Source organism: Bos javanicus, chromosome 2 (genome assembly GCF_032452875.1).
Source record: "Bos javanicus breed banteng chromosome 2, ARS-OSU_banteng_1.0, whole genome shotgun sequence".
Classification (NCBI taxonomy): domain Eukaryota; kingdom Metazoa; phylum Chordata; class Mammalia; order Artiodactyla; family Bovidae; genus Bos; species Bos javanicus.
In genome coordinates, this window is record NC_083869.1 from 121,041,329 (window position 1) to 121,067,208 (window position 25,880).

At 54.8% G+C, this 25,880-nt stretch overlaps 2 protein-coding genes across 6 annotated transcripts in view; one reads left to right on the plus strand and one right to left on the minus strand.

Annotated features, from left to right (window-relative positions):
• Positions 1–2,563, plus strand: part of YARS1 (tyrosyl-tRNA synthetase 1) — a 32,176-nt gene extending 29,613 nt beyond the window's left edge. Inside the window, exons 12-13 of the mRNA XM_061388894.1 lie at positions 383–524; positions 1,719–2,563. Coding sequence (XP_061244878.1) covers positions 383–524; positions 1,719–1,829 — 253 coding nt within the window. The 3' untranslated portion in view covers positions 1,830–2,563. The remainder of the gene's footprint in view (positions 1–382; positions 525–1,718) is intronic.
• Positions 2,564–2,842: 279 nt separating this feature from the next.
• Positions 2,843–25,880, minus strand: part of NHSL3 (NHS like 3) — a 28,246-nt gene continuing 5,208 nt past the window's right edge. For 2 of the 5 annotated variants that reach the window (XM_061388831.1, XM_061388816.1), the window contains exons 2-7: positions 9,281–9,451; positions 9,140–9,195; positions 8,726–8,849; positions 8,055–8,171; positions 5,431–7,953; positions 2,843–5,000 (exon numbers count right to left, since the gene is read on the minus strand). In XM_061388831.1, coding sequence (XP_061244815.1) covers positions 4,993–5,000; positions 5,431–7,953; positions 8,055–8,171; positions 8,726–8,849; positions 9,140–9,195; positions 9,281–9,451 — 2,999 coding nt within the window. In that variant the 3' untranslated portion in view covers positions 2,843–4,992. Of the gene's footprint in view, positions 5,001–5,430; positions 7,954–8,054; positions 8,172–8,725; positions 8,850–9,139; positions 9,196–9,280; positions 9,452–11,477; positions 11,857–21,245; positions 24,860–25,880 lie in introns of those variants that run through there. The other 3 variants (XR_009730980.1, XM_061388839.1, XM_061388847.1) reach the window with 3 other exon arrangements.

Below are 25,880 nucleotides of genomic sequence, written 5' to 3' on the forward strand. Positions count from 1 at the left end.
CGTGGATGAAGCACTTTACTTGAAGTTAACTATATTAAAATGGAAATCGAAGATTCAGAGCTATGTGCATGCTCGAGTCTGTCTACTAGTAATGGGTGAAGCCAGGATTCAAACCCAGTTCATTGGCTGTTACGTCATATCCCTTAAAAGCTCAAATTTTGGAAACTCTCCTGACGTAAGATTTCAGTTGAGCCCTGGTTGACCCAGTGCTGGTAATGTCCAGAGATGTGGTCCAGCAGTGAGGAGCTCCTGGGGCTCTGGCATTGAGGGTACCCTAAATCCTGTTAGAGCCCCTGAGGTAAAGGCCCCAGTGCTTTGGCCTCCACGGCAGCCGGAGGCCATCCATGGCCTCACTGTCTCACTGTGCTCTGTGTCCTTCCAGAGAAGGGGTAGACCGCAAGGTTGAGCCTCTAGACCCTCCTGCAGGCTCTGCTCCTGGTGAGCGAGTGTTTGTGAAGGGCTATGAGAAGGGCCAACCAGATGAAGAGCTGAAGCCCAAGAAGAAAGTCTTTGAGAAATTGCAGGTAACACGCTGCACTTTCCCCAGCTGGGCCTTCCTGCATGTAAGCCCCTCTCTTCCTTCATCCCAGCCTCTCAAATGAGGTGCCTGAGAGCCCACGGGCCCTCACAGGCACTGCGCGCTGACAGGCTGTTAGAGGCAGCATGTGAGGGACTGCAGCTGTTTCCTCGGTAGACTTTCAGTCTGTGATGGGAGATGATCCGAAGTTTATCTGGCATGGCCACACAAGGTCACCGGAAGTGATAGAGCCAGGATCAGAGCCCTCCTGGAGTCCTTCCTGCCCAGCCTGGTGTGAGAGCACTGATTCTCAGAGCACTGACTCGCATCACCTGCCCGGAATTCATTCATTCATTCAGCACCTATTGAGTCCCTAACATGTATGTCTGGCACTGTTCTAGGTGCTGGGGTTACATCACTGCATAAAGCAGCAGAGATTCACTCTCCTTATGCAGCTAAGTCACTGCATGTGTGGCTTTATCTAGTTAATACTTGGTTTCCTCAACAGACAAGTGTTTCTGGAGGGCTTTTAGAGTGGTTTCTACCTCTCCGTGCTCCTGCAAGTGACAACTGGCTTTGTCCACTCCCTCCTTTCCTAGTTTCCCAGGCTGGTTTTTTGAATCAACTTATTTTTTTCTGGCTATAAAATAAATTTTCATTGTAGAAATGTCTCAAATGTAGGGGGAACAAAACTAACATCTATAATTCTGCTGCCTACCGCTTCTGAAAAATGTCATTAGTGATTGGTTTCCTTCTGGACTTCTTTTATGTATAGTGATAATGTTTATATTGGTAGTTTGAGTCATACCATATTTTAATTCATTTTTTTTTAACTTTATGCCTCAAAAATTTACCCATCTTCTTAAATACTGAGGAGTGAGAATCATATATATATATAGTATAGTATCATAATGATCATTTCCAAAACCTTATTTGGACATTGAGGTTGTTCTCAGATTTTCACTTGGAATGCTACAGTAGATGTATTATACCAGTTATTTGTACTTACTCATGATTGTTTTCTTAATCTAAATTCCTAAAGTGACCTTACCTTGGGCGAATGATAGGAGATGGAAGTTTTCACAAACTGCTCTCTTAGAGAAGTTGAGTCACCTTACACTCTAGTAGTACAAGAGTCTGTTTTCTTGCATTCCTGCCACCATCACTGTAATCACTTTTTTTTGTTATTTTTCTTGCCCAGGCTGACTTTAAAATTTCTGACGAGTGCATTGCACAGTGGAAGCAAACCAACTTCATGACCAAGCTGGGGTCCGTCTCCTGTAAATCGCTGAAAGGGGGGAACATCAGCTAGCCAACCTGGCGGCTTCCTCCCTTCTCTCATCATCCTCAGTCATCTGCTCTCTCCTTAATTTGCTCCGTCCATCACCTGCTTATCCATCTCCCAGGACACTGAAGCAGGACGTTCAGGACTCTCTTAGACACAAGACTTGGTGAGGGGCAGCTCAGCCTCCCTAGGATCCAGGAGCACCCTGTCTGCAGGGAGAGGCTGACCTGGGGAGTGATGAGGGCAGGGCAGCACAGGGAGTCCAGCCCTACCTTCTTCCCTTGGCAGCTGATCTGACAAATCTGGTTTCAATATAACGTAACTCAGAAAAAGTTTATGCCATAATCCTTCTAATTGGAAAAATATTGGTTTCCAGTTTTCCTAGAGTTATCACAGCAGTCATGTCTCTGGCTGGGATCTGGTGCCTGAACCGGGCTAATTACAGCCTCTCCCCAACAGGAAACTGTGGGATTTGAAAAGTGGAGGGAAGGGAAAACAGAGAACCTAGTGGTCTACCAAGTGGCTGGCAGCTTTCCCCCAGCATGCCAACTCTGAGGCTTGGCGCTGGGGGCAGGGCCTGCCCCGGGGCTCCTGGAATGTCCTTTGATCATGCTAGGTGGGGACAATCCCTGAACCAGCTGTGTGTTGTTGGATGGCACAGACTGGTTTTTTCTTTGGGGAGGGTGGGGTACTTCTCCATAAGCCATCTCAGAACCACTAAATGTCGCTGTCATAAATTCAAATAAAATATCTGAACAAGGGTGTGTGGATGGGACCTGTCTGTGAGCTGGACTAACTCAGGAGAGAACACAGTGTACAGCAGCTTCTGGGCTCCTCACCCTGCCTAGGGCTGCATGTATCTTGGACTTTTGAACCTGTAATGGGGCCATGGGTGGACTGGGCTGGACTGCAGATACCTTGACTTTCCCTTCAGCTGTGTTGAGCAGAAAAAGCTCACTTTGGGGTCCAGAACATTTTCCTTTCTAAATGTGGGGTGCAGACCACCACCCTGACCCTCCCCATTAAGAAGCAGCCACAGCCAAGTTTTAATCATTTAATTAACACCTTCGAATGAAATCCACACAGAGTTTTTCCATGTGTCTCACTCCGGCTTCAGGGCAGAGGGAACAGATTGTATAGACATATCAAAGACTCAAAAATTTAAAGAAATATATATATATATATATATATACTTCTCTCTCTAACATTTTTATGGAAATTAAAAATCAGAGGCTTTTGGTCTCCATGTGCACTAGGTCAAGTTCATTTACCCCAGAGGACAAAGAAGGATTGCCTCTTGGGAGATCCTCCCTTCTCCTTTCAACTCTGTCCCACCCAGTGGGGAAACAAGCTCAGAGGACTAACTGAAGATAAGGAGTAACAAAGAGAGGGGAGGCAAAGAGACAGAAGGTGGGCTCCCTCTCAGCTCCAGCAGCTCTGTGGCTGCTGCCTAGGCTTGATGTCATGGAAGCTTTGGCCTGGTCCTAGTCCCCCATTCCCAGGAGATTGGTCAAGAGCTCTGAGCAGAGCTGGTTTACCGACTGTCTTCCCCATCTTACCGGGCAGGGACAACACATACCCAGCGGGCACGGAAGAACACTGGTTTATAGCTGAAGAGAAGATGGTGGAGAAGGCCAGAGGAACCTGGGCTCTCCAACGACATCCCCTGTGTTCCCAGCTCTTGTTCTGGGAGAGGGTCAACCTGTCTCCTGGGTGGAGGAGAAGCAGCTAAAAAGGTTCCTTGTCCAGCTCAAGCCTGAGTCACTGTTGAAGAAAGAAGATCAGTACAGAAGGGGTGACCCTGGTGACAGCCACACTGCAGCGGGAGGAAGCACTAGGGTCACCCCCATGGAACCTCGGAGGAAACTAGCTTACCAACATAGGTGGCACTGGTTGAAAATGGAAAAATCGCTAAGATTCCTGGAGAGATCAGTAGCAAGAGACTGACATCTACGGCGGGGGGGAACCACCCAGCCTGCCCCTAGGAGCATCAAGTGCCCCCTCTTTGACTAGGGAAAAGTCTGGAATAGAATGCACCCTTGGCTTCCCATCCTGTCACTCAGCGTCAGCACCCTCCCCCAGTGGAACCACCTGCACTAACAGGCAGCTGCAGAAAGGACATGCACAGAGCAAAGGAAGGTCAGGATGAAATCCACAGGGCCAGGTCCCAGCCCACTGCCCAAAGAAGCTCTTCCCTGCCAGCCCCAGCCCCACCCTTTCATCCACGTCCTCAGTACTTCCTGCCAAGCTGAAAGGGACCCAGCTCTGCCATGGCCCATGGGCTCCTGCCTCTAAAGAGTCATGCTCGCGCACCCCAACCTGGTCAAGTGAAATGGGGCCAAGTGACCCCTGACATGACTCCCTGCTCTGTTCTCGGAGGGCAGGGTGAGCCTGTGAACCTCCCCTCTGGTGTTCTCCACCACCCATTTGGACCTTGACAGGCTCCCACTTCTGTCCCCTGCATGAAGCACCTGGCAGAACTAGAAGGCAGGAAGCTGGTTGGTGCTAAGTTGAGGCACAGGGGGACTAACCCCCGCTGCACCTTTTGTGCTTTGGAATGCCACAGCCCCAAGCCTGCCTCCAGCCTGGAGAAGCCTGTGGGAATACGACTTGCCTACCTCCAAGAACTAGGAAAAGGAGCAAACTGGATCAGAGGAGAGGGGGACAGGTTAGTCCCAGCCAAGGGCTGGCTGCTGGGGACTGATGCTGCTGCCATGTAAACAGGCCCTTGGAATGTGGCTTCACGGGCCCTGGGGAATGGACATGCAGCCACTTTTCAAAAGTGCTTTGATTCTGGACTACAGCATGTGCATGATTTGGATATGAACAAAAAGAAAAAGAGGTGCTGTGGTCCTCCATCTCTGTGGCCTTGAGGCCAGCAGGGGGCGCTGACATCCACTCCCACCAGCTACCTCCTCCAAGATGAGGCTAAGGCCAAGACTGAAGCAGCAGCTGCCAGAGGTGAGTCCATTCAGGAAAAGGCATGAGAGCTGGGTGACTTGGAGGACAGGATCCACACAGGCTTGCATAAATACCGAAGGCCGTGGAGGTTAAGGCTGCAGGCGTCCCCCCATTAGGTTAAGTGTCTGCCGTATCCTCTCATCCTCGGAGCCGCTCAGGTCCCTGAGAATGTATTCCTGGGATGGGTCAGCAGTACCAGCGAGGTGTCTGGTGGTCAGACCAGCTCTTTCTATGCGTCTGCAGAGGGCAAAGAAGGGACACTCAGCCAGGGGCTCCTGAGTTTGGTTCTGGCCACTAAGAGCCCAAGGCACATTCTCACCCCTTTGCTTTACTGACCATGCCAACAGCACAGGGCTCAACATTTTACAAATGCTCCCTCTGCCTCTATAAAGTATCACTCCTCACACTTCACAGTGAGGAACTCGAGGCCAGGATGGGTGGATAAAATGGCAGAGCTGGAATTCAAACTCAGTAGGTCTGACTCCAGAGACCCTCATACCAAACTCCTTCAGTGGAGCTCATCGGAGGTGACAGGTCACCTCCCCAGACACCCAAGACCAGAAAAACCTTCAAGATCAAGAGCAAGTCCCTAAGGGCAAAACTTCCGATACCTGTGTCCCGTGACCAGTGCTGGATTCCACACCCCACCCTTCGCAGCCCACTGTACCTGTACTAGGCGAGCCCAGCTTCTGCTCGTCCGGGCCCACCAGCTGCAAGACACTTCCATTCTCTGCCAGCTCCTCCTTAGTCCTGTCCTCGGCATGGGGGAGCCCGTTGGTGGGAGGCGCAGTAAGGGGCTCAGCTCGAGGAAAGCTGGGGGAGGTGGGAAGGGGAATGCCCCCAGAAGGCTTGCGAGCCACAGGCGGGGGGGCCTTAGGTGTCTTCTTTGGGGCCTGGGGTGGCCGTTGCTCTGAGATGCTCCTTAGTTCAGCTACCAGGTTCCGCTGGAGGTCAGCCTGGGTCTCCGGGGACACAGGCCGCTCCAGCTGCAGCTTCTTAGTGCCCTTGGAGAAGATGAAGCTGGCCGTAGAGGCAGGGGACCGTGGCTCTGCCTCAGGTGGTCCATTGGGCTGGGCACCCAGAGGGCCTGTGCTGACAACCAGGTTAGAGGCCTTGAGCCGAACAGCTGCATGGAGCCCTGAGGAGGCGGCAGACGCAGGACTAGCCCGCCCTGACAGGGCCCTTCGGAGTGGCTTCTGGGGGGGTGATGGCCCCGATGCTGGATTTGGAGCCACTGTGGGAGCGCCCACAGAGCGCAGCCGAACCGTCTGCAGGAGTGAGGGTGTGACCAGGGGCGCACTGGCATCCTCCCGGGGAAGGCCCCCACCCTTGCTGCAGCCCACTGGCTCCTTCCGAGGGGCCTTGGCCAGAAGCCCTGCGACAGAGCCGGCAGCAGGTGGGGCGGGCGGGGCGGGAGGAGGGTCTGGGGTACCAGAGGGCTGGTTCTGGAAGGAAACAGCAGGTAAGGAGGCCTCTGGGAGGGGTGAAGGGCCTGCGGGCTCAGGGCTAGCCACAGAGAAAAAGGCTTCCTCGGGTGGTGGGAAGTCGGCCATGGACAGGTCCTGCTCCTCTGGGGTAGGAGGCGGGGGAGGGGGCCAGTTGGGATCTTGGAGGAGCTCCTCAGCGGTCTCTGGGGCAGACAGGGCCCCCTCAACCACCTCTGGCTTCTTAGTGGGGGGTGGGGGTGGGTGATATGATGGGGGTGGGGACGGAGGGGGTGACTGGTCTTTGGAGGCAGCAGGAGATGCCTGAGGTGGGGTCAGGGATGTCTGGGGAGTGGGTGGGGACTCAGGACTGGCAGCAGTGGTAGAGACAGGCCCAGGGACTACAGCAGGAGCAAGGGCAGCTTGGTTTGGACTCTTGGGCTTAGAGGGAGGTGGGGAGAAGGGGGCAGCCACCTTGGGGTGAGGAGGTATGACAAACCTGTCGCCCAGGGCAGTCGACATGTGAGGACCAGAGCGGTCTGAAGGTGCTGGATCAGAGGAAGAGGAACACAGAGAAGTGAGGGAGGAGGAGACGGAGGCCCCGGGAGATCGAAGCGAAGTGACACGTTCTGGTTTGGGGGGCTGGGCCTTGCCTGGGGAAGCAGGGGCCCCTGCTAGACCCTTGGGGGGGAGGGTAGGGGTACCACTTTGGCTTGAGTATCCACTGGAGGGTGAGAGTGTCCGTTCCGGGGAACGTGGGGGGCGCCGGGAGCCACCCGGAGACAAGCCAGACACCCAGCCGCCTGCCGAGCTGGGTGGACAGTGCGGGGCCGCCATCCCTTCCGAGCCTCCAGTGGTGGGCGGCCGGGGCGGCTGCAGCTGCTGCTTCCGCTCTGGCTTGGGAGGCAGCCCCAAAGGCCCATCAGGGACCGCCGAGCTGCGCTGATGGAGCGAGTGGGTCCGGCGGGGAGGCGGAGGGGGCCGCTTCAGCTTACGTAGGGACACGCTCCGGCCTGACAACTGGCCCCCGCTCCGAATGCTGACAGTGTCCGAGGCTTCAGCGGTGCTGCCCCCGCTGGGAGAGCCCCGCCCGCTGCCTCCCTGCGGAGGGGGCGCCACGCTACTGTTGGCCACGGAGCCCTCTGGCCGGCCCTCAGAGCCACCCTTAGAGGAGAGGGTGGAGCCATCAGACACAATGGTCTCGGAGGACTGAGAATGGCTCCAGGTGTCGCTGGAGGAGGAAGGGTGGCGGCTTCGGGGTCGCGGGCTGGAGACCGAGGAGAAGCGGCCCAGAGAGCGGACGGAGGCCGGGCTGGCTGAGAGCAGGCTGCAGCGGCTCAGGGTGCGCAAGCTGCAGCGGCCCAGGGCCACCACGTCCACGGTGGGCGGCAGCACGGCGTGTGGGATCAGCTTCGACAAGTAGGTGGCCTGGGGCGAGATGGACATGGCCGGGCTCAGGGGTTCTGGAGGCCCGGCCCCTCCCGTCAGTCCGGGCACTGCGAGGGACATGGGCCGGATTAGCGGCGGGGGCCGCGCCCCCGTGGACCGGCCGAAGAGCGTGTCATCGCGGTAGATGCGGTCGATGTGGCGCTGCAGCAGGGCCTCGGCCCCAGCTTCGGCCTCTGCCTCCAGCGCCTGCAGGGACACCCTGGCCCCCGGCCCCGCGGCCGGGCCTGCCGGACGGCCATCCACTGTGGGAATGCGTACAGCGTCCCGTGGACCCGGAGGCCGAGGCGTACCTGGTGGCTCACGTTCATTCCGCAGGCCTGGAATGGACCAAGGAGGACGTGGGAGTCAGTGGAGATGTGGGCGGGAGTCAGCGGAGGGCCAGGGCTCCCACCCACAGCCTCCCCAGTAGGGTGCTCACCGAGTTCCTTTTGCACGTGCTGCGGCAGTCCCAGCACCGTGCTCCGCCGCTCCCGCCGCCGGCGCCCCGACTTTCCAGATGGTTTGGGAAACGAGTCGTGGGGCCGGAAGGTGGAGCCTGGGGGCCAGTCCAGGGGAGAGAAACTGTTAGAGCAGGTCTTGGGGCACATTCCGCCAAGCACGACTTTTACAGACTATTAACAACAGCTCTGTGAAAAAAGATTTCCACCGTCAAGTAGACATGGGCAAAACTGGGTTAAACCTAGATGCTCTTCCGCAAGGTTCTACTAGGTCAATAAGGATAATTTCCATTTAGTGAACACTTACTATGTGTTCTAAACACTTGGCATTTGTTCCCATAAGGTAAGTATTCTTGTCTCCTTTTTATAGAACATCAAACAGAAACACAGAGAGGTAAAGGGTTGGCCCAAGATCACACAGCTGTATCAACACAAGGCTCAAATCCAGGTTTCTCAACTCTGAACTATCCTGCATTTCAGTTAATGTTCATCATGAATCTCCAAGAGGACATAGGGTACTATGTTTCCTGAATTCACTGAGTCACAGAGTCTTGGGAAACACTAGATTAGGAGGAAAAGGGAAAGCTGCAGGTGCTGGGTGCCCACCACTCCCCCTCCCTTGCCCAAGAATCCCCGGCTGGTGAGCAGACACCTTTGCGCTGGATCATCTCAGAGCGGATGGAGAGCGCGTCCTCTGCCGTGGAGCTCTCAGCTGTGTAGGACGTGGTCTGGCTGCAGAAGGAGATGCTATCATCATCTGGCCCAGTGCGGGAAGACTGTTGGGAGAAGAAGGATCAGCCCAGAGGCATGAGTGGGGATGACCCTTGCCTCTGCAGGCTCCCCCTTTTGAACTTCTCAGATTCACCCCTCCTAGCCTGCCCCAGCATCACCTAGCACTGAGCAGGCATCAACCAGAGCTACCCTGCACCAGCCCTCAACGGGCAACTAGTCCAGTTTTCACAATACAGAAAGGAAACAGATCCAGAAAGGTTAAAGACATACTTGGCAGAGGTCAGTCAAGCAGGGAGGGAGGAAGAGTCAGGACTGAGCTGGGGGCGGGGTGCACCTGTAAGCTCTGGGTGTCTCCATGGTCCCAGGCACTCTTGTTCAGTTTCTGTTTTTCTGAAAGATATCAGAGAGGCATGCTGAGCCAGGCCCCTGACTCTGTGAGCTGAAAGCATCGCTAGATGGGGAGGGAGGCAATTACCTTGCTGCTGGAGGGAACGGAGCCCCTCCTGGGCCTGCGTGTGTAACTCTTCCAGGTGAGGCGGTCGCCCAGTGGGGAAGAAGACATTGTCCTGGTGGTCATCCACTACAGACCCTGGCCCCTGGCCAGGCCCCAAACTCAGTCGTTTGTCGCTCTCAGCCTTGGCAGAGCCTGGTGGGATGAGGAGGAAGGAAAGTGAGGCCCAAAGGCATCTGGGTCCTGCGAATGCACAGACACTGCAGCAAGGGCACCCACAGTCCCCAGGGTGCACAGGGCACCTACCTGGCACCCTTCTGTACCAGCACCTGCCCGGTACAGACTTCTAGTCTGTACTCACAACCCACAGTCCCCCGGGTATATACTCCATACAAAAAAACCCCCAGAATTGGGTTAGCCAAAAAGTTCATTCTGGTTTTTCCATAACATCTTATGGAAACCCCCCAAATGAACTTTTTAGCCAACACGATACATACTCAAGCTGTATCCAAGTGTACATATATCTGAGTACCCACAAGACACAAAGGGCCCCATATAGGGGCATATATGCCCATTATATATGCACATAACACCCACAGGCTTCATTTAGTGTGTATACAAACAAATAGCATCCAAGTATAACAACATCTGCGTGCCCACACCACAGCACACCCAGCCCCCAGTCCCAGCACACCCAGCACACGAATCCCACAGTCCCCATTCTGTATCTACGCAAACAGTACCATATATACATACAACTGTCACTCAGAGCCCCATGTAAGACACTCCAGTGTACACACAGGCCAGAGCAAATTCATTTCTCTTGTCTCCAGATTCTGAGCTCCACTTTACAGAAAGACAAACCACCTTTCTGTACACCTCCTTGGCCCAGATCCAAAAAAAAGGCACACGGGACACTAGGAATGGGTGGGCACTAACACGGGTCATAACTGGATTCCCAGAAGTCCTGGGGTGTGGGCTAAACCAAGGATATGGCCTCCTGGGTCCCCAACTCACCCATGCAGCTGTCCCTTAGTGAAAGGATAGGCAGGGGAGGGGAGAAGACGGACCCCGGCCCCTCCACTCCCAGATGAGGCAGCTCCAGCCTCTCTTGGGGATCAGTCCCAGGTATCCCCCTCTCCTCAGGGCCCAGGCCCTGATGCCAAGGACCCAGGGATCCATTACAAAGGATCTTGTTACAGGCCCCGCCCATGGAGGAGCTGGTCATCTAATCCTGGGAATAGGGGGCTGTGTCAGCAGTGTGCAGCCCCAGCTCCCCTTTAAATGGAACCCACAACATAAGCAAAAGCTCGGTGTGGGTCACGTGACCTTGGCAGCACCTTGTGGAGCAACAGGAACAAAACAAGCCCTTTAAAGGGCCATGCCCCAAGATCAGGGTCTTCAGTTCAGACATCTGACCTGTCCCTTCCTCGTTCCTCAGCCCAGTCCTCAACAGCTAAGCTCCTGCCCAGGGAATCCTCAGGAAACCCACAAGGTCAGAGCTGGGGGTGTCTCTCAGCAATCCTCTCCCTAATCTCCTGAGTTTACAAGTCCATAAACAAGCCCCAAGAGGAAAGGTCTTGCCTAAGGTCACCCAGCAAACTGCAGTCAGAGCCAAGACTAAACTACAGGTTCCCAGAGGGGCCTCCGGAATCACACGCCACACTTTGGCGCCCCCAGAAAGTCTAATAAGCTCTGGCCCCTACATCTTAATCCAGGCCTGAAAGCCCATATCCTAGAAGAAAGTGGGGAGAGGCCCCTCCCCTCAAAACAAACCCCCAGGCCTTCAAACAGGATTTCCCTGACCTGCTCCCCAACTTCCAGGGTCACTACTTTCCTCTCCACTCTGCTCCCCACCTGCCATCCTCCCACACACCTGAGCCCACCTGGGAGGGGGTGCCCTGCCTCTTGGAACTGAAGTACTGGGATGTACCCAGTAAAGTATGAGCACCCCTGGAGGAAGGCACTCCTGCCCGAGGGCTGCAGGCCTCAAGGTCAGAGACACCTAGAGCCGCCCTCGGAACAAGCGGAGAGCAGACAAAGGCAGTGCAAGAGCAGTGGACAAAGGCATCGCGGCCGACAGGGCAGTCTGGCCTCATTACCAGCCCCCAGGCCCCATCCCATGACCTTCCCCGGCCTCGATCCCCCAACCTACAGAAGGGTCTGGCAAATGGGGGTGTCGGGGATCCCTCATCTAAGCCCCCCAGCCACACCCACTCACCCTTCTTCTTAAAGAGTCCGAGGAGCGCCGGGAGGTGGCGGCCCAGGAACACCACCATGACTGCAGGCGCCACTGGGGCCGTCCCCTACGCTGACCTCTCCAGAATGCCCAGCGACGCCTTCTTCGCCAGAACCCAGCGCTGAGGGGACCAGTCTGCCAGAGCCCAGCTGCAGAGCGCCGGCTCCAGCCAGAGGGGGAGGGGCTGCTCCCCAGGTCCTCCTCCCACCTTCGCCACTGATCCCGCCCACCACCGACACCGCCCCCGAGTGCGGGGCTGGGATAGGAACCCTCCCACGCTCCGACAGGGAAACTGAGGCCCAGAGTCTCTGAATACCCCGCTCTTGTACAGAGGATGACTAGGAGGGTCAGACAGTCAACTCCAGGGGCCGCCCAATGCCCACCCCCCACCCCCCCCTCGCCACTTCCCAAGTCTTTTTCTAAACAGTCAGGAGCCAGAGCTAAGGAAAGGGTCCCAGCTGCCAGATGGGAGGTGGAAGAGCCACTAGACTAGACTTGGCACGATGCCCAGCCCCAAGTCCTCCTGGCTGGTGAGAGTGCTTCCCTGGGGAAGGATCTCAGAACAGGCAGCAGCCAGGCAGAGGCTCAGGACTGCCTGTGGGGATGGCAAAGCCACTGGCAGAGGTTCTGGAGGAGTGGGAGCCAGCCCAGGACACATGCTGGGAAGCCAGGGAGACACCCATCACGGTAGCAGGTGCTAACAGCCCCTCGTGTGTGTTCAGCCCCAGGTTTTCCAAAGGACTGTCTTCCCACTTGGGTGACGTGACATCAGCAACCCCAGAAGGAAGCACTGTGAACTCTGCAAGGCCACATGGCAGAGGCAGGCCTTCCACACAGACTTCTTGCTCCTCCTGCCCAGGATCCTTCCTGCTGGCCTCACTCTGTTGACTCAGTGACTCTGCTGGGTCACCAGGCAAGGAGAACAGAATTAGCCAAGAAACAGCTCATAGATGAGGTCAATACGAGTGGGGGCAGGAAGGCACTTGCACGGAACTCAGGTCCAGGTTCAAATCCAGCTCCATCACATCCAAGTAATGACCCCTTATGGAAACAAGGCCAATAACTACTCTTTGTAATACATTTGTTTAATCAGCAAATATTTATTAAACTAGTACTAGGGGTTATAGCTGGAGAAGGAAATGGCAACCCACTCCAGTGTTCTTGCCTGGAGAATCCCAGGGATGGGGGAGCCTGATGGGCTGCCGTCTATGGGGTCGCACAGAGTCGGACACGACTGAAGCGACTTAGCAGTAGCAGTAGCAGCAGGGGTTATAGCTAATGGAGAATTTTTACCTTGTTCACCAGTATATCCCTAGTGTCTGGCACATACAATGAGTTCAATAAATATTTGATGAATACATGAATGAGGTGAACTAGTAGAATACTTTCAGATAGTGAAGGCTGAGGAGCTGTGACAGGAAGTGTGTAACTTGAGGGGGCATCAAAGGAAAGCCGTTGGAAGCAAGACCTAAAGAATGAGAAGGAGCCGGCCAGGCCAAGTGCTGGGCACAGAAACTTCTAGAAAGAGGCAACAGCAAGCCTACAGCCTTGAGGCAGGAGTGGTGGGGTGGGTTTCCCAGAACAGAGCAGAGGCCAGTGTGGCTGGAATACAGTGAGCAAGGGAGAGAAAGCAGGTGAGAAGAGGCAGGAGCCAGGTCAGGGAGGGCCCCGTTGGCGCTGGCAGAGTCTGGATTTTATTCAAAGAACCCCAAGAGGTCAGTACTGAAGGTTAAGCTGAGGATTGATGGTGTTAAAACAGATTGCCCCTGGCAACTCCAGAAAGAGTAGCTAGCTGAGGGACTTCCCTGGAGGTCCAGTGGTTAAGACTCTGTGCTTCCACTGCAAGAGGCACAGGTTCAATTCCTGCTTAGGGAACTAAGATCCTGGATGCCATGCCAGGCGGTTCAGCCAAAAAAAGAGTAGCTGAGACTGTGGAAGAGCAGGTCTGTGAACCATAAAGTGCAGTCCCCCAAACTCACCTGAGGACACCCCTCTCTCACAGCACCCTTCTCTCTCTCTGAGTCCCTAGAGATCTAAGACTTCACAGCGGCTCCCATGCCATAAGATCCGTCTCTGGTCCTTCACTTGCTGTGCCACTTCTTATGGACGACTCACGCAGACAGCTGAGCCTTCACTCTCGAGAGAACAAAATTCTGTGGGGCTACAGAGTATATATCCACAGATCACTGAAATCTAAACAACACTTTTAAGAAATGGGCTTTTTTTCCCCTTTGGCTGCACTGCATAGCTTGCAGGATCTTCATTCCCTGACCAGGAGTTGAACTCGGGCCCCAGCAGTGAAAGCCCAGAATCCTAACCTCTGGACCACCAGGGAATTCCCAAGAAGCAGGCACGTTTATCTCCATTTTACAGATGAGGATAATGGACACCAAAGAGGGGAAGCATTATAATAAAGCTGGTAAATGACAGGGCAGCATTGGCACTCAAGACCACCTGAATCCAAAAGCCATGTTCTGCCTGCTGTGCCAGCTACAAACCTGATCTTCCCTCTGAAGCAGAGATCACCCCCACAGATGGGAGGTTTCTTGGCTACATCGTCCACTCTTCCCTCCCTCTTAGGCCAGACCCATCCACCCCTCTTATGAGTCCCACTCAAACAGAAAAGAGCAGTAGACTGACACTTGTAGGGTGATTAATTCATGCTAGGCACCATGCCAGACGCTGGCAGAAGGCAGTCTCTGCCCTCTCAGATCTGACAACAGTCCTTTGAGGTAGGTACTCAAAGGTACTCTCCTGGTAACTGACCTGTGAGGCTCAGAGAGCCAGGAGACTACCCAAGCTCTGGCTGGCCCCCAAACTGGAGCCTTCAACCCTGCAGGGTCATGCTCAGCTTCCCCCAACCAGGGAAACTAAGGGCTGAGCTCTGCTAAGTCAGGGGCGGGGGGAGCATCAAGGCCCCAGGCCTGCAGCCTGCGGTCAGGGCCACAGCTGCAAATTCCCCAGTCTGATCCAAGGCTCTCACACTTGATAACATCTGGTTCCCCCAGCAACACCCTGCCCCCAACCAACTGTGGCTTGGCCAGGGCCGAAGCCACTCTGAGCCACTTCAGGCACAGGTCGACACACCTGTAGCTCCTCTGGTAAGAGGCTCAGTAAGCTGAGTCTTGGGTGGAGAGCATGCACCTCGCCAAGAAACTGAGGCCCAGAAGATTGAAGGACCTTGGCAAAGGCCACACTTGGAGTCCGTGTTCCAGGACCTTCTGCCCCGGCAGAGTTCAGAGGTGCAGCCGGGCTGAGGCACACCGCGCTGCCTCCTCCACCTACCTGCCCGGGGGAGGAGGCTTCCCGGATCTGAGAAGACACCTTGATCCCGGGCACACCTCCCAAGATGCAGGGCACATCAGGAAACACACCTGCAGATACTGTCCACCAGCAGAGGTGTGCAGCTCGCACCTCCAAAATGTCTCACTGGGGCCACCCCCACAGGCGGGCCCCTCACAAACACATCCACAAAGCACACCCACGCCTCCTTACGCCATGTGAGCACCACTGCACAGATTCGCGCAGGGCCCTGCTAGGTGGCTGCTTGTACACGAAGGCAGGTACACGTATCCATGGCTCTGGGGCCCTCCTGAGCCTGGGGACAGGGAGGAATGGGGCAGGGAGCCCCCGCCCCTCCAAGGCCACGTGCACCTGTGCGCAGGCGCACACACTGCCTTGGCAACATCCTCATGGGGTGAGGCCTCAACCTGCCCCATTCCAGAGCAAGGGGCGGGGGCTGTGGCGCACCCACAGCCAGGCTGGCCTGACTCAGGGGAGAGGAATGAAGGGGGAGGGCACAGCTGCCCAGGTGGCCTTGCTCTGGAGCCAGGATCCAGGGTGTTTGGAGGCCCCTGCGTCTCAACCCCTCCACAGCTGTACTGGTGGGCCACCCAAGGCCCAGAGGCCACCACGGCCTTCCTATGGGAGCAGCATCCAAAGCACGGGTAGATTTTATTCTCTTAGAGGCGAGGCAAGACAAAGGGAAGTAAATGTAATTCTCAGGTGGAGGTGCTTTACAGTTCTCGACACACTTTCTCTTCTACTGTCTCGAAGAACTTGAAGAACAAGAAACCTGAAAGGAAGGTGTGAGCTCCCCTCTTACAGATGAGTGCAAGGAGGCCTGTGGGAAAGTGACTTCCTCAAGGTCACCCAACCAGGAAGTGGCTGAGCCCAGAACCCAGGTCTCACTCCAAATGCCAGTTAAGGGGTCAGAGAGGGGGAAGGGGGCAGTAGCTTCATTCATGGCCCAAAGTAGGGGAACTCTGCACCCCACTTCTGCACAATGGGAATCTCCCTTCATTTTCTCAGTGCGAAGCTCCACCCCAGCCTGGGCAGAGCTGACAGGCCAGTTCTAAGGTAAATATTGGGGGCAGGGAGTGCCAGGGACGGGGAGAGGAGGATCCCATCCCACAGGCGCCTGGGGGAACAGACAGTAACACAGGGAGGAATTAGCTACCATAATATTAGTAAATGTCATAATGAGTTTCCGGGTCAGCATCTGTTGCTGACAATGACATAATAATCTCTTTCGGCCAGGGTGCGATTCTTACTTTCCCAAACCCTTTCCTTTGTTCCTTCGAGGCATGATTATCCTCATTATAGATGCCAGAGAGGCAGTCACCATGAAGCCAGGAGAGAAAAAGGCCGGGAGTCAGAAGGTCTGGATTCCAGGCCTTGAACAAACGAATCAGCCTCTCAGGGTAACTGCAAGGTGGGACTAATCCCCACTCATAGAGTGCCTGGGAAAGTTAAAGCCACGCAACCAAGTATAAAGGCAAAGTGTTATCATCAGAGGGACCCTCTGCCTCTCCAGGTGTGGGGCCTTTGTTTTGTGTGTGTGTGTGCACAGTCGCTCAGTCATGTCCGACTCTTTGCAACCCCAAAGACTGCAGCCTGCCAGGCTCCTCTGTCCGTGGAATTCTCCAAGCAAGAATACTGGAGTGGATAGCCATGCCCTACCCCAGGGAATCTTCCCGACCCAAGGATCGAACCCATGTCTCCTAGGAGTGTCTCCTGCATTGCAGGTGGATTCTTTACATACTGAGCCACCCAAGAAGCCCCGTGGGGACTTTTTACTTACAACAATAAATAAGCTAGCACTGACTGATGACTGAGACACACATGGTCTCACTAAATGCCCCTCATCATACAAAGGCACTCCCCTAGGGTTAGTGACCTGTCCAAGGTCACACAGCTAATAACGGCAGAGTCAGGATGTGAGGCCAGCTCAGACTGGCCGCTGCTCTTCCATGCCACCAGAGGCCTCCTCTCCCACCCACTTGCAGAGTGCTCTTCAAATCTCAAGTGGCGTTAAGAACCATTTTTAAGATAAAGTCTGATAAGGGACACTTAACATCAGCTTCCTATCAGCTCCTCAGTGACCTAGCCCCATCTGGTAGCCCTAACCCCCGTTTGGGAGGAAAGGGAGTTCGGATCCCACACCAGATATCCCACTGCCCTGGGAGTCAGAGGTCCTAGGCCGGAGCTCTCACTGCTCCTCCACTGCAGTCCGATCCTGAACCAGGCACTGCCTTCTTCTGGGCCTCAGTCTCTATAAGATGGGAGGGCTGGGGAGACAAGTTCTAAAGAGCCCTTGGCATGCATGACTCTGCCTCTAGAAAGAGGGTAGTGGTCCCTCACTTTGGGTCAGGGCCTGGGGCAGCAAGGGGGTTCAGCTTATCTCAGATCCCTCAGACCAGAGAGGGCTGGCCCAGCCCTTTATCTGGAAGCCCAGGGCTCCAACAAGCAAGTCTAGACTTACAGTTGATCACAGGTCGTCCCACCCTAGTCAAATGAAGGAGATGTAGAGGGAAGGGGGCAGGGGAGGTAACAGGAGCACCCCTTCTCCCAGCTGTGGCCCTGGGGCTCCAGGTCCAGAGGCAGGGGGAGTCTGACTCCACCAATGACTTGGTCCTGTCCCTCAGTTTCTCCATCTGCAACGTGGGAAAAATAAACCCTACCAGGAGGGGGGCCATGTGTATAAACCTGACAGCATAATGCATGTGGGGACAGGAGGCGGGCAGGGTGCTGGGGGTACTGCTCGAGCTCCCGGTTCACATCCTCCACCAGTCCCCCAAACTTCCGAGGACTAACTGCCCAGCTGGCCTGGGGCTGGGAGAATTGAGTTGGATTCCTGAGAACCAAGGTCAAACAATCCTAGCGGGTTCCAACGTCTTTCCAGCAATGAGGAGGCCTCTCCCCATCCATGCTCACCTTTCTCTATGGTTCAAGGACATTTGCAACACGGGGCCGACCCTTGCTTAAAACTCAGTTTCCCTTCCCACTGCCCACCAGCTCCCTTGCCGAGCCCTTGGAGTGTTCAATGCTTAGTCCTCAACCCCTGCCCTTCCTCCATAGTGTTTCCTCCACTTTGCTCCCCACAGAGGGCCTCAGGCTTTCTTCATCAGAGGACCTGCAGGCCCCTCCATCATAGGAGGAAATCCATCTATACCTAAAATAATTAACAGCGCAGTCTTTGGAATCTGACAGGCTTGGGTGTGAATCCCCATTCAGCAACCTCCTTGCTGAGTAGCCTTGGACAAGTGACTTAACTTCTCTGAGCTCCAGCTTTCTCATCTGTAAAATGGGGAGAACAATAGCTTCTGGCTTGTAAAACGGCTGGAGGACACATGAATTAATTGATGTAAAGGGTTTAGCATAAAGGTTTATCTCTGCATAGGACTTCCCTGGTGGCTCAGACCGTAAAGCGTCTGCCTACAATGCTGGGGACCCGGGTTTGATCCCTGGGTCAGAAGATCTCTTGGAGGAGGAAATGGCAACCCACTCCAGTATTCTTGCCTGGAAAATCCCATGGATGGAGGAACCTGGTAGGCTACAGTCCATGGGGTCCCAAAGAGTTGGACATGACTAAGCGACTTCACTTTCTTTTTTATCTCTGCATTATCTCTGCTACCATCCCCCAGTCAAGCAGCCTCAGGCACAGAGCCTTCACAGCCCTCTCTGGCCCATACAGCTCAACATCTGATTAATCCTGGGTCCGATCTTTTCTGCCATCTCCTCCCAGTGTCTCTGCAGCTGCCACTCCTTTTCCACTCCCACAGCCCTCACCCTGCCCCAGCCCTCACTTCACCACCTCTCCCCTGGATTACTGCAACAGCCTCCAGACTGTTCTATGAGTCTCTACTCTCACCACCCCACCCCCCAACCTGTCCTGCCGGCACCTGCCATCCTCCTAACACACCCCTTTCATAGGCTCCTCTCTTGCTCAAACACCTTCATTGGCTCCCTGTGGCCTGTAGACTGCAGCCCTCTCTGTTTGCCTGGCATTCTTTCCCCCATCCTTTCACAGACCAATCCAGTAAGTACTGAAGCCTCAGTCCCATACCTAGGCCTGTGTCAGCAGAGGCTGAGGCCAGGGAAGCCTCAGAATCCTCAGCAGAAGTAAAATTAAAGACTGAAGTTTACATTCACTTTTTCTCCTCCCAGGCACAAGGAAGAAGCCTCAACTATGTTTCTTTCCAACCTCCATACTCAATGTCAAAGCCTTTGTTCGTGACCATACCCACAGCTGAAGTGCAACCTTGGCCAGGTTCTCTCATCTAATCAACAGTTAACAATACAGTTAACTTTTTTCTTTTTTTTTTTGCCATTCCACATGGGCATGTGGGATCTTAGTTCCCTGACCAGCAGTTGAACCTAGGCCCCTGCAGTGGAATCACAGAGTCTTAACCACTGGGCTGCCAGAGAAGTCCCAACAGTTAACTTCTTTAATACCAGCTCCCCAGTTTTCTAACAGACCCCAACCCAAAAGCCTTTTAATATAGCCTAGAATATTCCCTAGTCCCCACACTTACTTCTGTGTTGCTTTGACATCGCTTTCTGGGTTTTTAGGAACATCTTCAAAGCCTGGTTGACCCTTGAGTTGTAGCAGGAACTGAAAGAACACAAGGGCTACTAGAAGCCCCAGGCCTCTTCCTTAAGAGGTGGAGGGCAGAAGACTGTAAACACAGCCCTCTTAATCTCTCTCCCCCACCACAAACGGTCACAAGTCTGGACCCACAGTTGGTTCTCAGGAAACCATCAGATTAGAGTGGCCATCTGAGGGCAGATGAAGATCCCCAGCCCCAGCCCCACCCACTCGGTGCAGATTCCAAGAGGAGAGACAGGTGGGCACAGGCCAGATTTCAGGATTACTGGGACAGGGAGCCTGGAAGGTTCAGGAGTCTCTCATCAACCCAGCTTCTGAGGAACCTCAGAGAGCATACCAGAATTTAACTAACCTTCTTCCTAATAACCATGATTATTCTTCAGACCACTGCAGGCAGTGAACTTGGATAAGTCTACCTTCTCTAGACCTCAGTACCTTTCACCATGAAATAACCAGCTAGAAACTGCAAGGATCCCAAGAAGTCACCTAAGCTACGCTGCCCTAATTTGACAGACAGGCCTCCTCTAGGAGCCAGGGACGTCCAAAAAAGTGAAAGCAATTTGCTCAAGGTCACTGAGCCCATACCAGAGACAGCTGGAGAACCCAGACCCCCTAATTCCCAGGCTTGGTCCTTTCTGTCGCCCCCTGCCTGGAGGGATGAGATCATCAGGCTCAATTCAGAACCTCTAGGAATGTGGAACCTGGGAAGACATGAGTGTATTCTCCCACCACAACAGGGAGGCCTCCCTAAGCCATCTTCTCTGGGAGTCTCTCATTCCCAAAGAGCAGCAGACACCATACTGTTGGAGACCCCTTATCTTGTAGGGTAGGGGGTGGCTCACTGTCCTGCCCCTACCCCATGTCTGGATTCACCAGGTGAGGGAACTAGGCACTCTCGACAGCCCCTCCTCCACAACACCCCTTGGGACGCGGGGATACCCTGAACCGCCACACCCGCTGGGAGAAACCAGGAATTCCGGCTCCCAGCCCTAGAGCTGGAGGCCTTTCCAATTCTGCCCCCTCCCCCCGACTTGGAGGATGGAATGTGACACGCGGAGGGATCCCGCAGCACGCCGGGAAGGGCTGCGTTCCAGCTCGGTGGCTGCACTGAAAGGGGGAGATGCGGCAGCGACCACGGGGACCGCGGGTGGGAGGGGAAGGGGGACAGATAGAGGCAGCGGCGGTGCGGATGGGGGTGGGGAGGGAACCCAGAGAACCAGTCCGACTCCCGATCACGCCAGATGGAGGCGGCCCGCGTCTCCAGCCCCTGGTTTCCTGCTTCTCCCCTTCACCTTTGTCTCCCCCTCCCTCCTGCAAACTTTCAGCCTGTGGGGGCTAAAGCCTGGGGACCAAATGTGCGTGCGTGAATGTGTCTGTGTGTGTATAAGTGCTTTAGGGCCTGGATGGTTGTGCAGTTTTGAACCTGTGTGTACATATGTGTGCCTAAGATGTTGGGCAACTCTACCTACATGAATGATTGTGCCTGAATCTGTGCGTGTGGTGGTGTTTGTGTGGCTGTATAAGCCGTATACATAGGTAGGTGTCCCACTCAGGATCTGTGGGTCCCACGATGGTGTGGGTGTGAACGTGTGTATGTGATTTTGTGTCTGCATGGCCGTACGTCTCAGTGGGTGTTGTGTATGTGACCGTGTGGATTGTGAACATGTACGTGTGCCCGCCCGCGGGTATTCGTGCGTACATGTGTCTGTCTGCATGTGAGGGGTGGGGTCTGTGCGGGGGATTCCCGGCCCCCCCAAACTCACACCCGACAAGCCCCGGGAGAGGGCAGCAGCGGCGGCGGCGGCTGCGGCAGGCAGACCCTCCTCCCCGCCTGCCCCGCCCCCACCCCCAGCCCCTACCTGCCGGCCGCTTCGCCGACCGCCCGAACCGCCAGAAGCTGCGGGCCCGGGGGCCGCTGGGGGCCTTCCTCTTGTGGTGTGAGTTGCCCATGGTGGGCGCGGGAGCCGGCGCGGGAACCCTAGCGCAGCCCAACCAGCCCGGCCGCCGGGCCCGCAGCCACAGGAGGGAGGCAGAGAGAAGCGCGGGCGGCCACCGCAGGCGCCCCCAGCCCCGGCTCGGCCACGCCCCCAGGCTCTGCGGCCAATGACCGGGGAGGGGCGGGGCCAGTTGAGGGGCGGGGCCTGGCGCTGCTCCGTCAGGCTCCACCTCTCCGAGGACCTGGGAGACCTGCTGAGCCGCCCCGCCCAGTTGCTCTGGGAACGGCCGGGCCTGTCCAGGTGGGGCCGGCGGGTCGCTCGCTTTCCCAAGCCAGGGACTGCCTCTGAGGATTGCAGTGGAACCAAGAGAACTAGGGGCCCAGGCTCCAGATAGGCGGGGTCCGGAACCTTGCTGCTGCTAGGGACAATCAACCACTACCCCGTGAGTGTCACGTGTCTGCGTATCTCTTGTCTCTGCTTGTTTGTACAAATATATTTATCTGACTATATTTCCGTAGTAACTGTTTTCAAAATAATAACAAAACACTTTTATATAGCACTTATTGTGCCAGGCACTGTGATAACTGCTTTCATGCATTACTTCATTTCATCCACAATTCTATTAAGGTAGGTATACTTTTTATCATCTCCATTTTACAGATAGAAAAACTGAGGTTCCATGAAGTTAACTGATGAGTCCAAAGTCAAACAGCATTAAGCTACAGAGCCAGTACTCAAACCCAGACTGAGACCAGTACCCACTGCTTCAAGCTACCTACCCCTCCACTTTATCTGTGCCTCTCCATGACCTTGAAGGACATATACTTGGATATTTGTATTTGTGTGCTTGAATGTGGCTGTGTACTTGTGTATCTGTAACCCTGAACATGTGGGTTCCTCTTTGTGTAGTCATCTGAGTGTGACCGCATGCCTGTGTCCATATAATTGAGTCTGTTTACACTGGTTTGGATTTGTGCTTTTGCGTATTTGCCTGTGTAATTCTGACTCTCAAGCTGGTGGAATATCACTGATTTTTGTGTATTTGAGTGTGTAACAGTCTGCTTCTGTGCATGTAAGTGAAAAGGTTTGTCTCTAAGACTGTAGAATTTGCATGTGCTTTTGTGGATCAGTATGACTGTGCAACTGTCTATTTGATACACCCATATCTGGGCTTCCCAGATGGTGCTAGTGGTAAAGAACCCTCTTGCCAATTCAGGAGACATAAGAGATGCAGGTTTGACCCCTGGCTCGGGAAGATCCCCTGGAGAAGGGCATGGCAATCCACTGCAGTATTTTTGCCTGGAGAATCCCATGGACAGAGGAGCCTGGTGTACAGTCCATAGGGTCACAAAGAGGTAGACACGACTGAAGCGACTTAGCATGCACACATATACCCATATCCACATTCGGGGGGGTGTATGTATAAGTAATGGAGCACATGGGTAAAATACATGAAACAATACATGTCTATGCATCTATCGCCCTCTCTCATCTCCCTTATACAAGTCTGTTTTTCAAAGCCCAGGCCAAGCTTTACGTTCTCTGAAAGCCTTCCAGGTTGCCTAAGGCATTTACTTCTCATGTTCTCACAAGTACCCTGTGTCCAGGGACCTGCCCAGGGCCCTGCATACTGAGCAGTGACTATCCTTTATGATCACTCTACCATCTCTCCAACCGAGGGCAGCCTGGTATAGAGAGAGCATCCGCTGGGCTGGGAGTCCACAGTCCTCAGTTCTAATCCCTTTATGGCTCCTCTTTCTGCCACCTGGGCAAGCCCCTCCACTACACCATACTGCCTCTTACGCCCAGTGGCTCTAAGACACCCTGTTCCTGCCCTGCAAGATAGGAGAATTAAAGCTGATCCACACCCTCCCTGAGGCCCCTCTCTTGCTAAGAGACTGAGGTTGACAACAGTGCAGTCCCTGGGGGCTGGTATTTTATTCATCCACCCAGAAGATACTTACTGAGCACACACTGTATACCACGCTGTGTGCACCAGACTCCTTGCTTTGCACAGAGAAAAGGGTCCCAGTGTCAGAGCTAAATGAGACCTCAGAGATCTGCTGGCCCAATTCCCTTAATTTACAGGTGGGGAACCTGAAGCCCATGAAGGGAAAAGGTGGTACGGGAGAGAGCAGAGAGAAAACACAAGGGTAAAATCCAAACCCCGTGGCATGAATGGAGTGAGGATGGGCACGCAGAGAGCTTAGACGATGCCATGGCCTTCACAGACCTTGCAGGAGCTAGTCCCGCCCACCAGTTCAGCCTCATCTCTGACCACACCCCTCTCATTCTCAGGGCTCCAGGACACAGAACTGCTTGTGGCTCCCCACTGCACACCTCCAGGCCTCACACATGCTCCTTCCTCTTCCACCTCTGCCTGTCTCCAGGGCCCTGCTAGCCAGTGTTCTTCTCCATGTCTTCTTTGCCCACCTCCTTCCTCAGCCCAGTTCTCGGGGCTCCCCTCTACTGATACAGTACTGATCACACCCATACCAGCACTCGTTTCAAAGCAACAACCAGAAAACAAGTTTCTCCAGGACAGTGATCCTCTCATTCCTCTTAGTAGCCCCAGGCTCAGATTGTGTCTGGCACACAGTAGGTGTGCCCCACATGCTGAACAGAAACTGGCGGAGGTGGTGGTGATGGCACCTTAAGTGCTGGTGGAGGTAAAGAGGCATAGGCGGAAAAGGCTAAGGCACTTCCCCAGTCTTATATCCTTCCACTGCAAAGGCTGTGCTTTGCTCCTGGGTGCGGCGGGGAAGAGTACCACCAATGAGCCAAGTGCCCGGGAGAGCCTAGGGTATGACTGGTGGGAAGAAGTAGGTGATATGGAAGACAAATGGACCAGAACTCCTGGAACCACAAGACAGGGCTTGAGTGTCTCTTGACCCTCGCCTGGCTAGGGACCTGGAGGAGAGAGTGTCTGTAAGCAGGCAGGAGATCCGACTTAGAAGAGGCCCCACCAGCAGCCTCCTGGGAAGCATGCACTTTGCCAGAAGATTCAGGGTTTGAGCCCTTGGCAGGCTGAACTGTCTCTGTCTGTCCTTCCATGCCAGCACAGAACACCCTGCTGAGTGACCCTGCTTGATTAATGAAGGCCCCCAGGACAGTGGATGAAGCCCAGAGTCCTGGGGAGTGTAGTAATGGGGGGAGGTGGACAAGGAAGCTGCTTCCACCCACTTCCTTCCCCAAGTCAGCCACAGGGCTGGAGGTGGGGTCTTCGGATGGGGCAGAGGGGTGTACCTGCTCTCCCCACCCCAGCACATTCACTGCAGCCTCAACAATATACAATGCCTCCTCTCATTAGTTTTCTTCAGCATGTGACAGGCCAGGAGCAGCTGAGACAGCTTTGAAGGTTTGGGGAGAGGGGAATTTCCAAGGGGCAGGTGGGTGGAGGGAGGCTCCCCCTCTGCCCTCTGCAGACAACAGATTAAGAGATTTTTCTGGCCACAGGGTGTAGCCACCCCAGAGCAGCAGATCTCACTGGCAGCCCTGCCTCAGGGGCAGAAAGTTGTAGGGTGGGGGGGCAGGCCCAGCCTGAGGGGGATTTCCAGGATAACCTGGGCCCTGTGCCATGGGGGTGGGCGGGGAAGGGGGCCTCCGTGAGGAGGGAGGAGAGGCAGTTGAAACAGCCCCTGAAGGTGTCAGAGCTAAGGAAGGGGATGAATGAGGCCTTCTTGGCCTCGCTTTCTGCTCCTCTCATCCCACCCCGGTAGAGGCCCCTCTCTGCGACGGGATTTTCCATCTGAAATCAAAACAAAGGAGTGGGGAAGCTGAGGTCAGCCTGGCAGGTGTGGGCTCCTGTTCTGCCTCCAAGACTGACTGGCGGTATGACCTTCAGCAAGCCACTTCCTCCTCTGGGCCTCAGATGCCCATCTGTATGTGCCATAAGGGCTCCCCATGACATCTCAGGCCATCAGCTCTGAGCACCTAGGATCTGGAGATGCCCATGCCCCGTATCAGACCACCCACTTATCACCTGAAGCCAATTTTTAGGGCCAGGCCCTGTGCTGGGCAGGGCAGAGGAAAAAGACAAGTCAGCCCAGCTCCTGCCCTCAGGGTGTTCAGAACAGTGATGTCTGGTGATGCCTGTGCTCATGGAACCGGACAGCCAGCTGGCCCCAAACCCTTGCAGGAGCCTTGCCTGATTCCAGCTCTGCAAATGCCTCAACCCCAGCTTCCCCTCATCCTTCCATTATAGTTCCTATTACCTGGGGAAGCCGTCTTTGATTCCCCCGGGATCTCTCTGTCCCTTCCTTAGTTACCCTTCTTGACCCTTAATTACTTGCTCACTGTCTACCAACCCCCTCAAATCGAGAAGTTCATGAGGACTGGGACCTTGTCTTTCATCCCCAGGACAGAGTCTAACCCACAGTAGGTACTTAGTACCTAGTATTAAAAACTTAAGAAGTATTTGTGAAATAAATTAGCAAGCACCGTCTCCCATCTGGACCCAGGGCGGACAATGTTCATCCCTTCAGACGGGTCTGGAGGAGGCAGACCCAGACTCCTCTGGGGAAGCCACACCCCCATGGACGCATCCCAGCCCATATG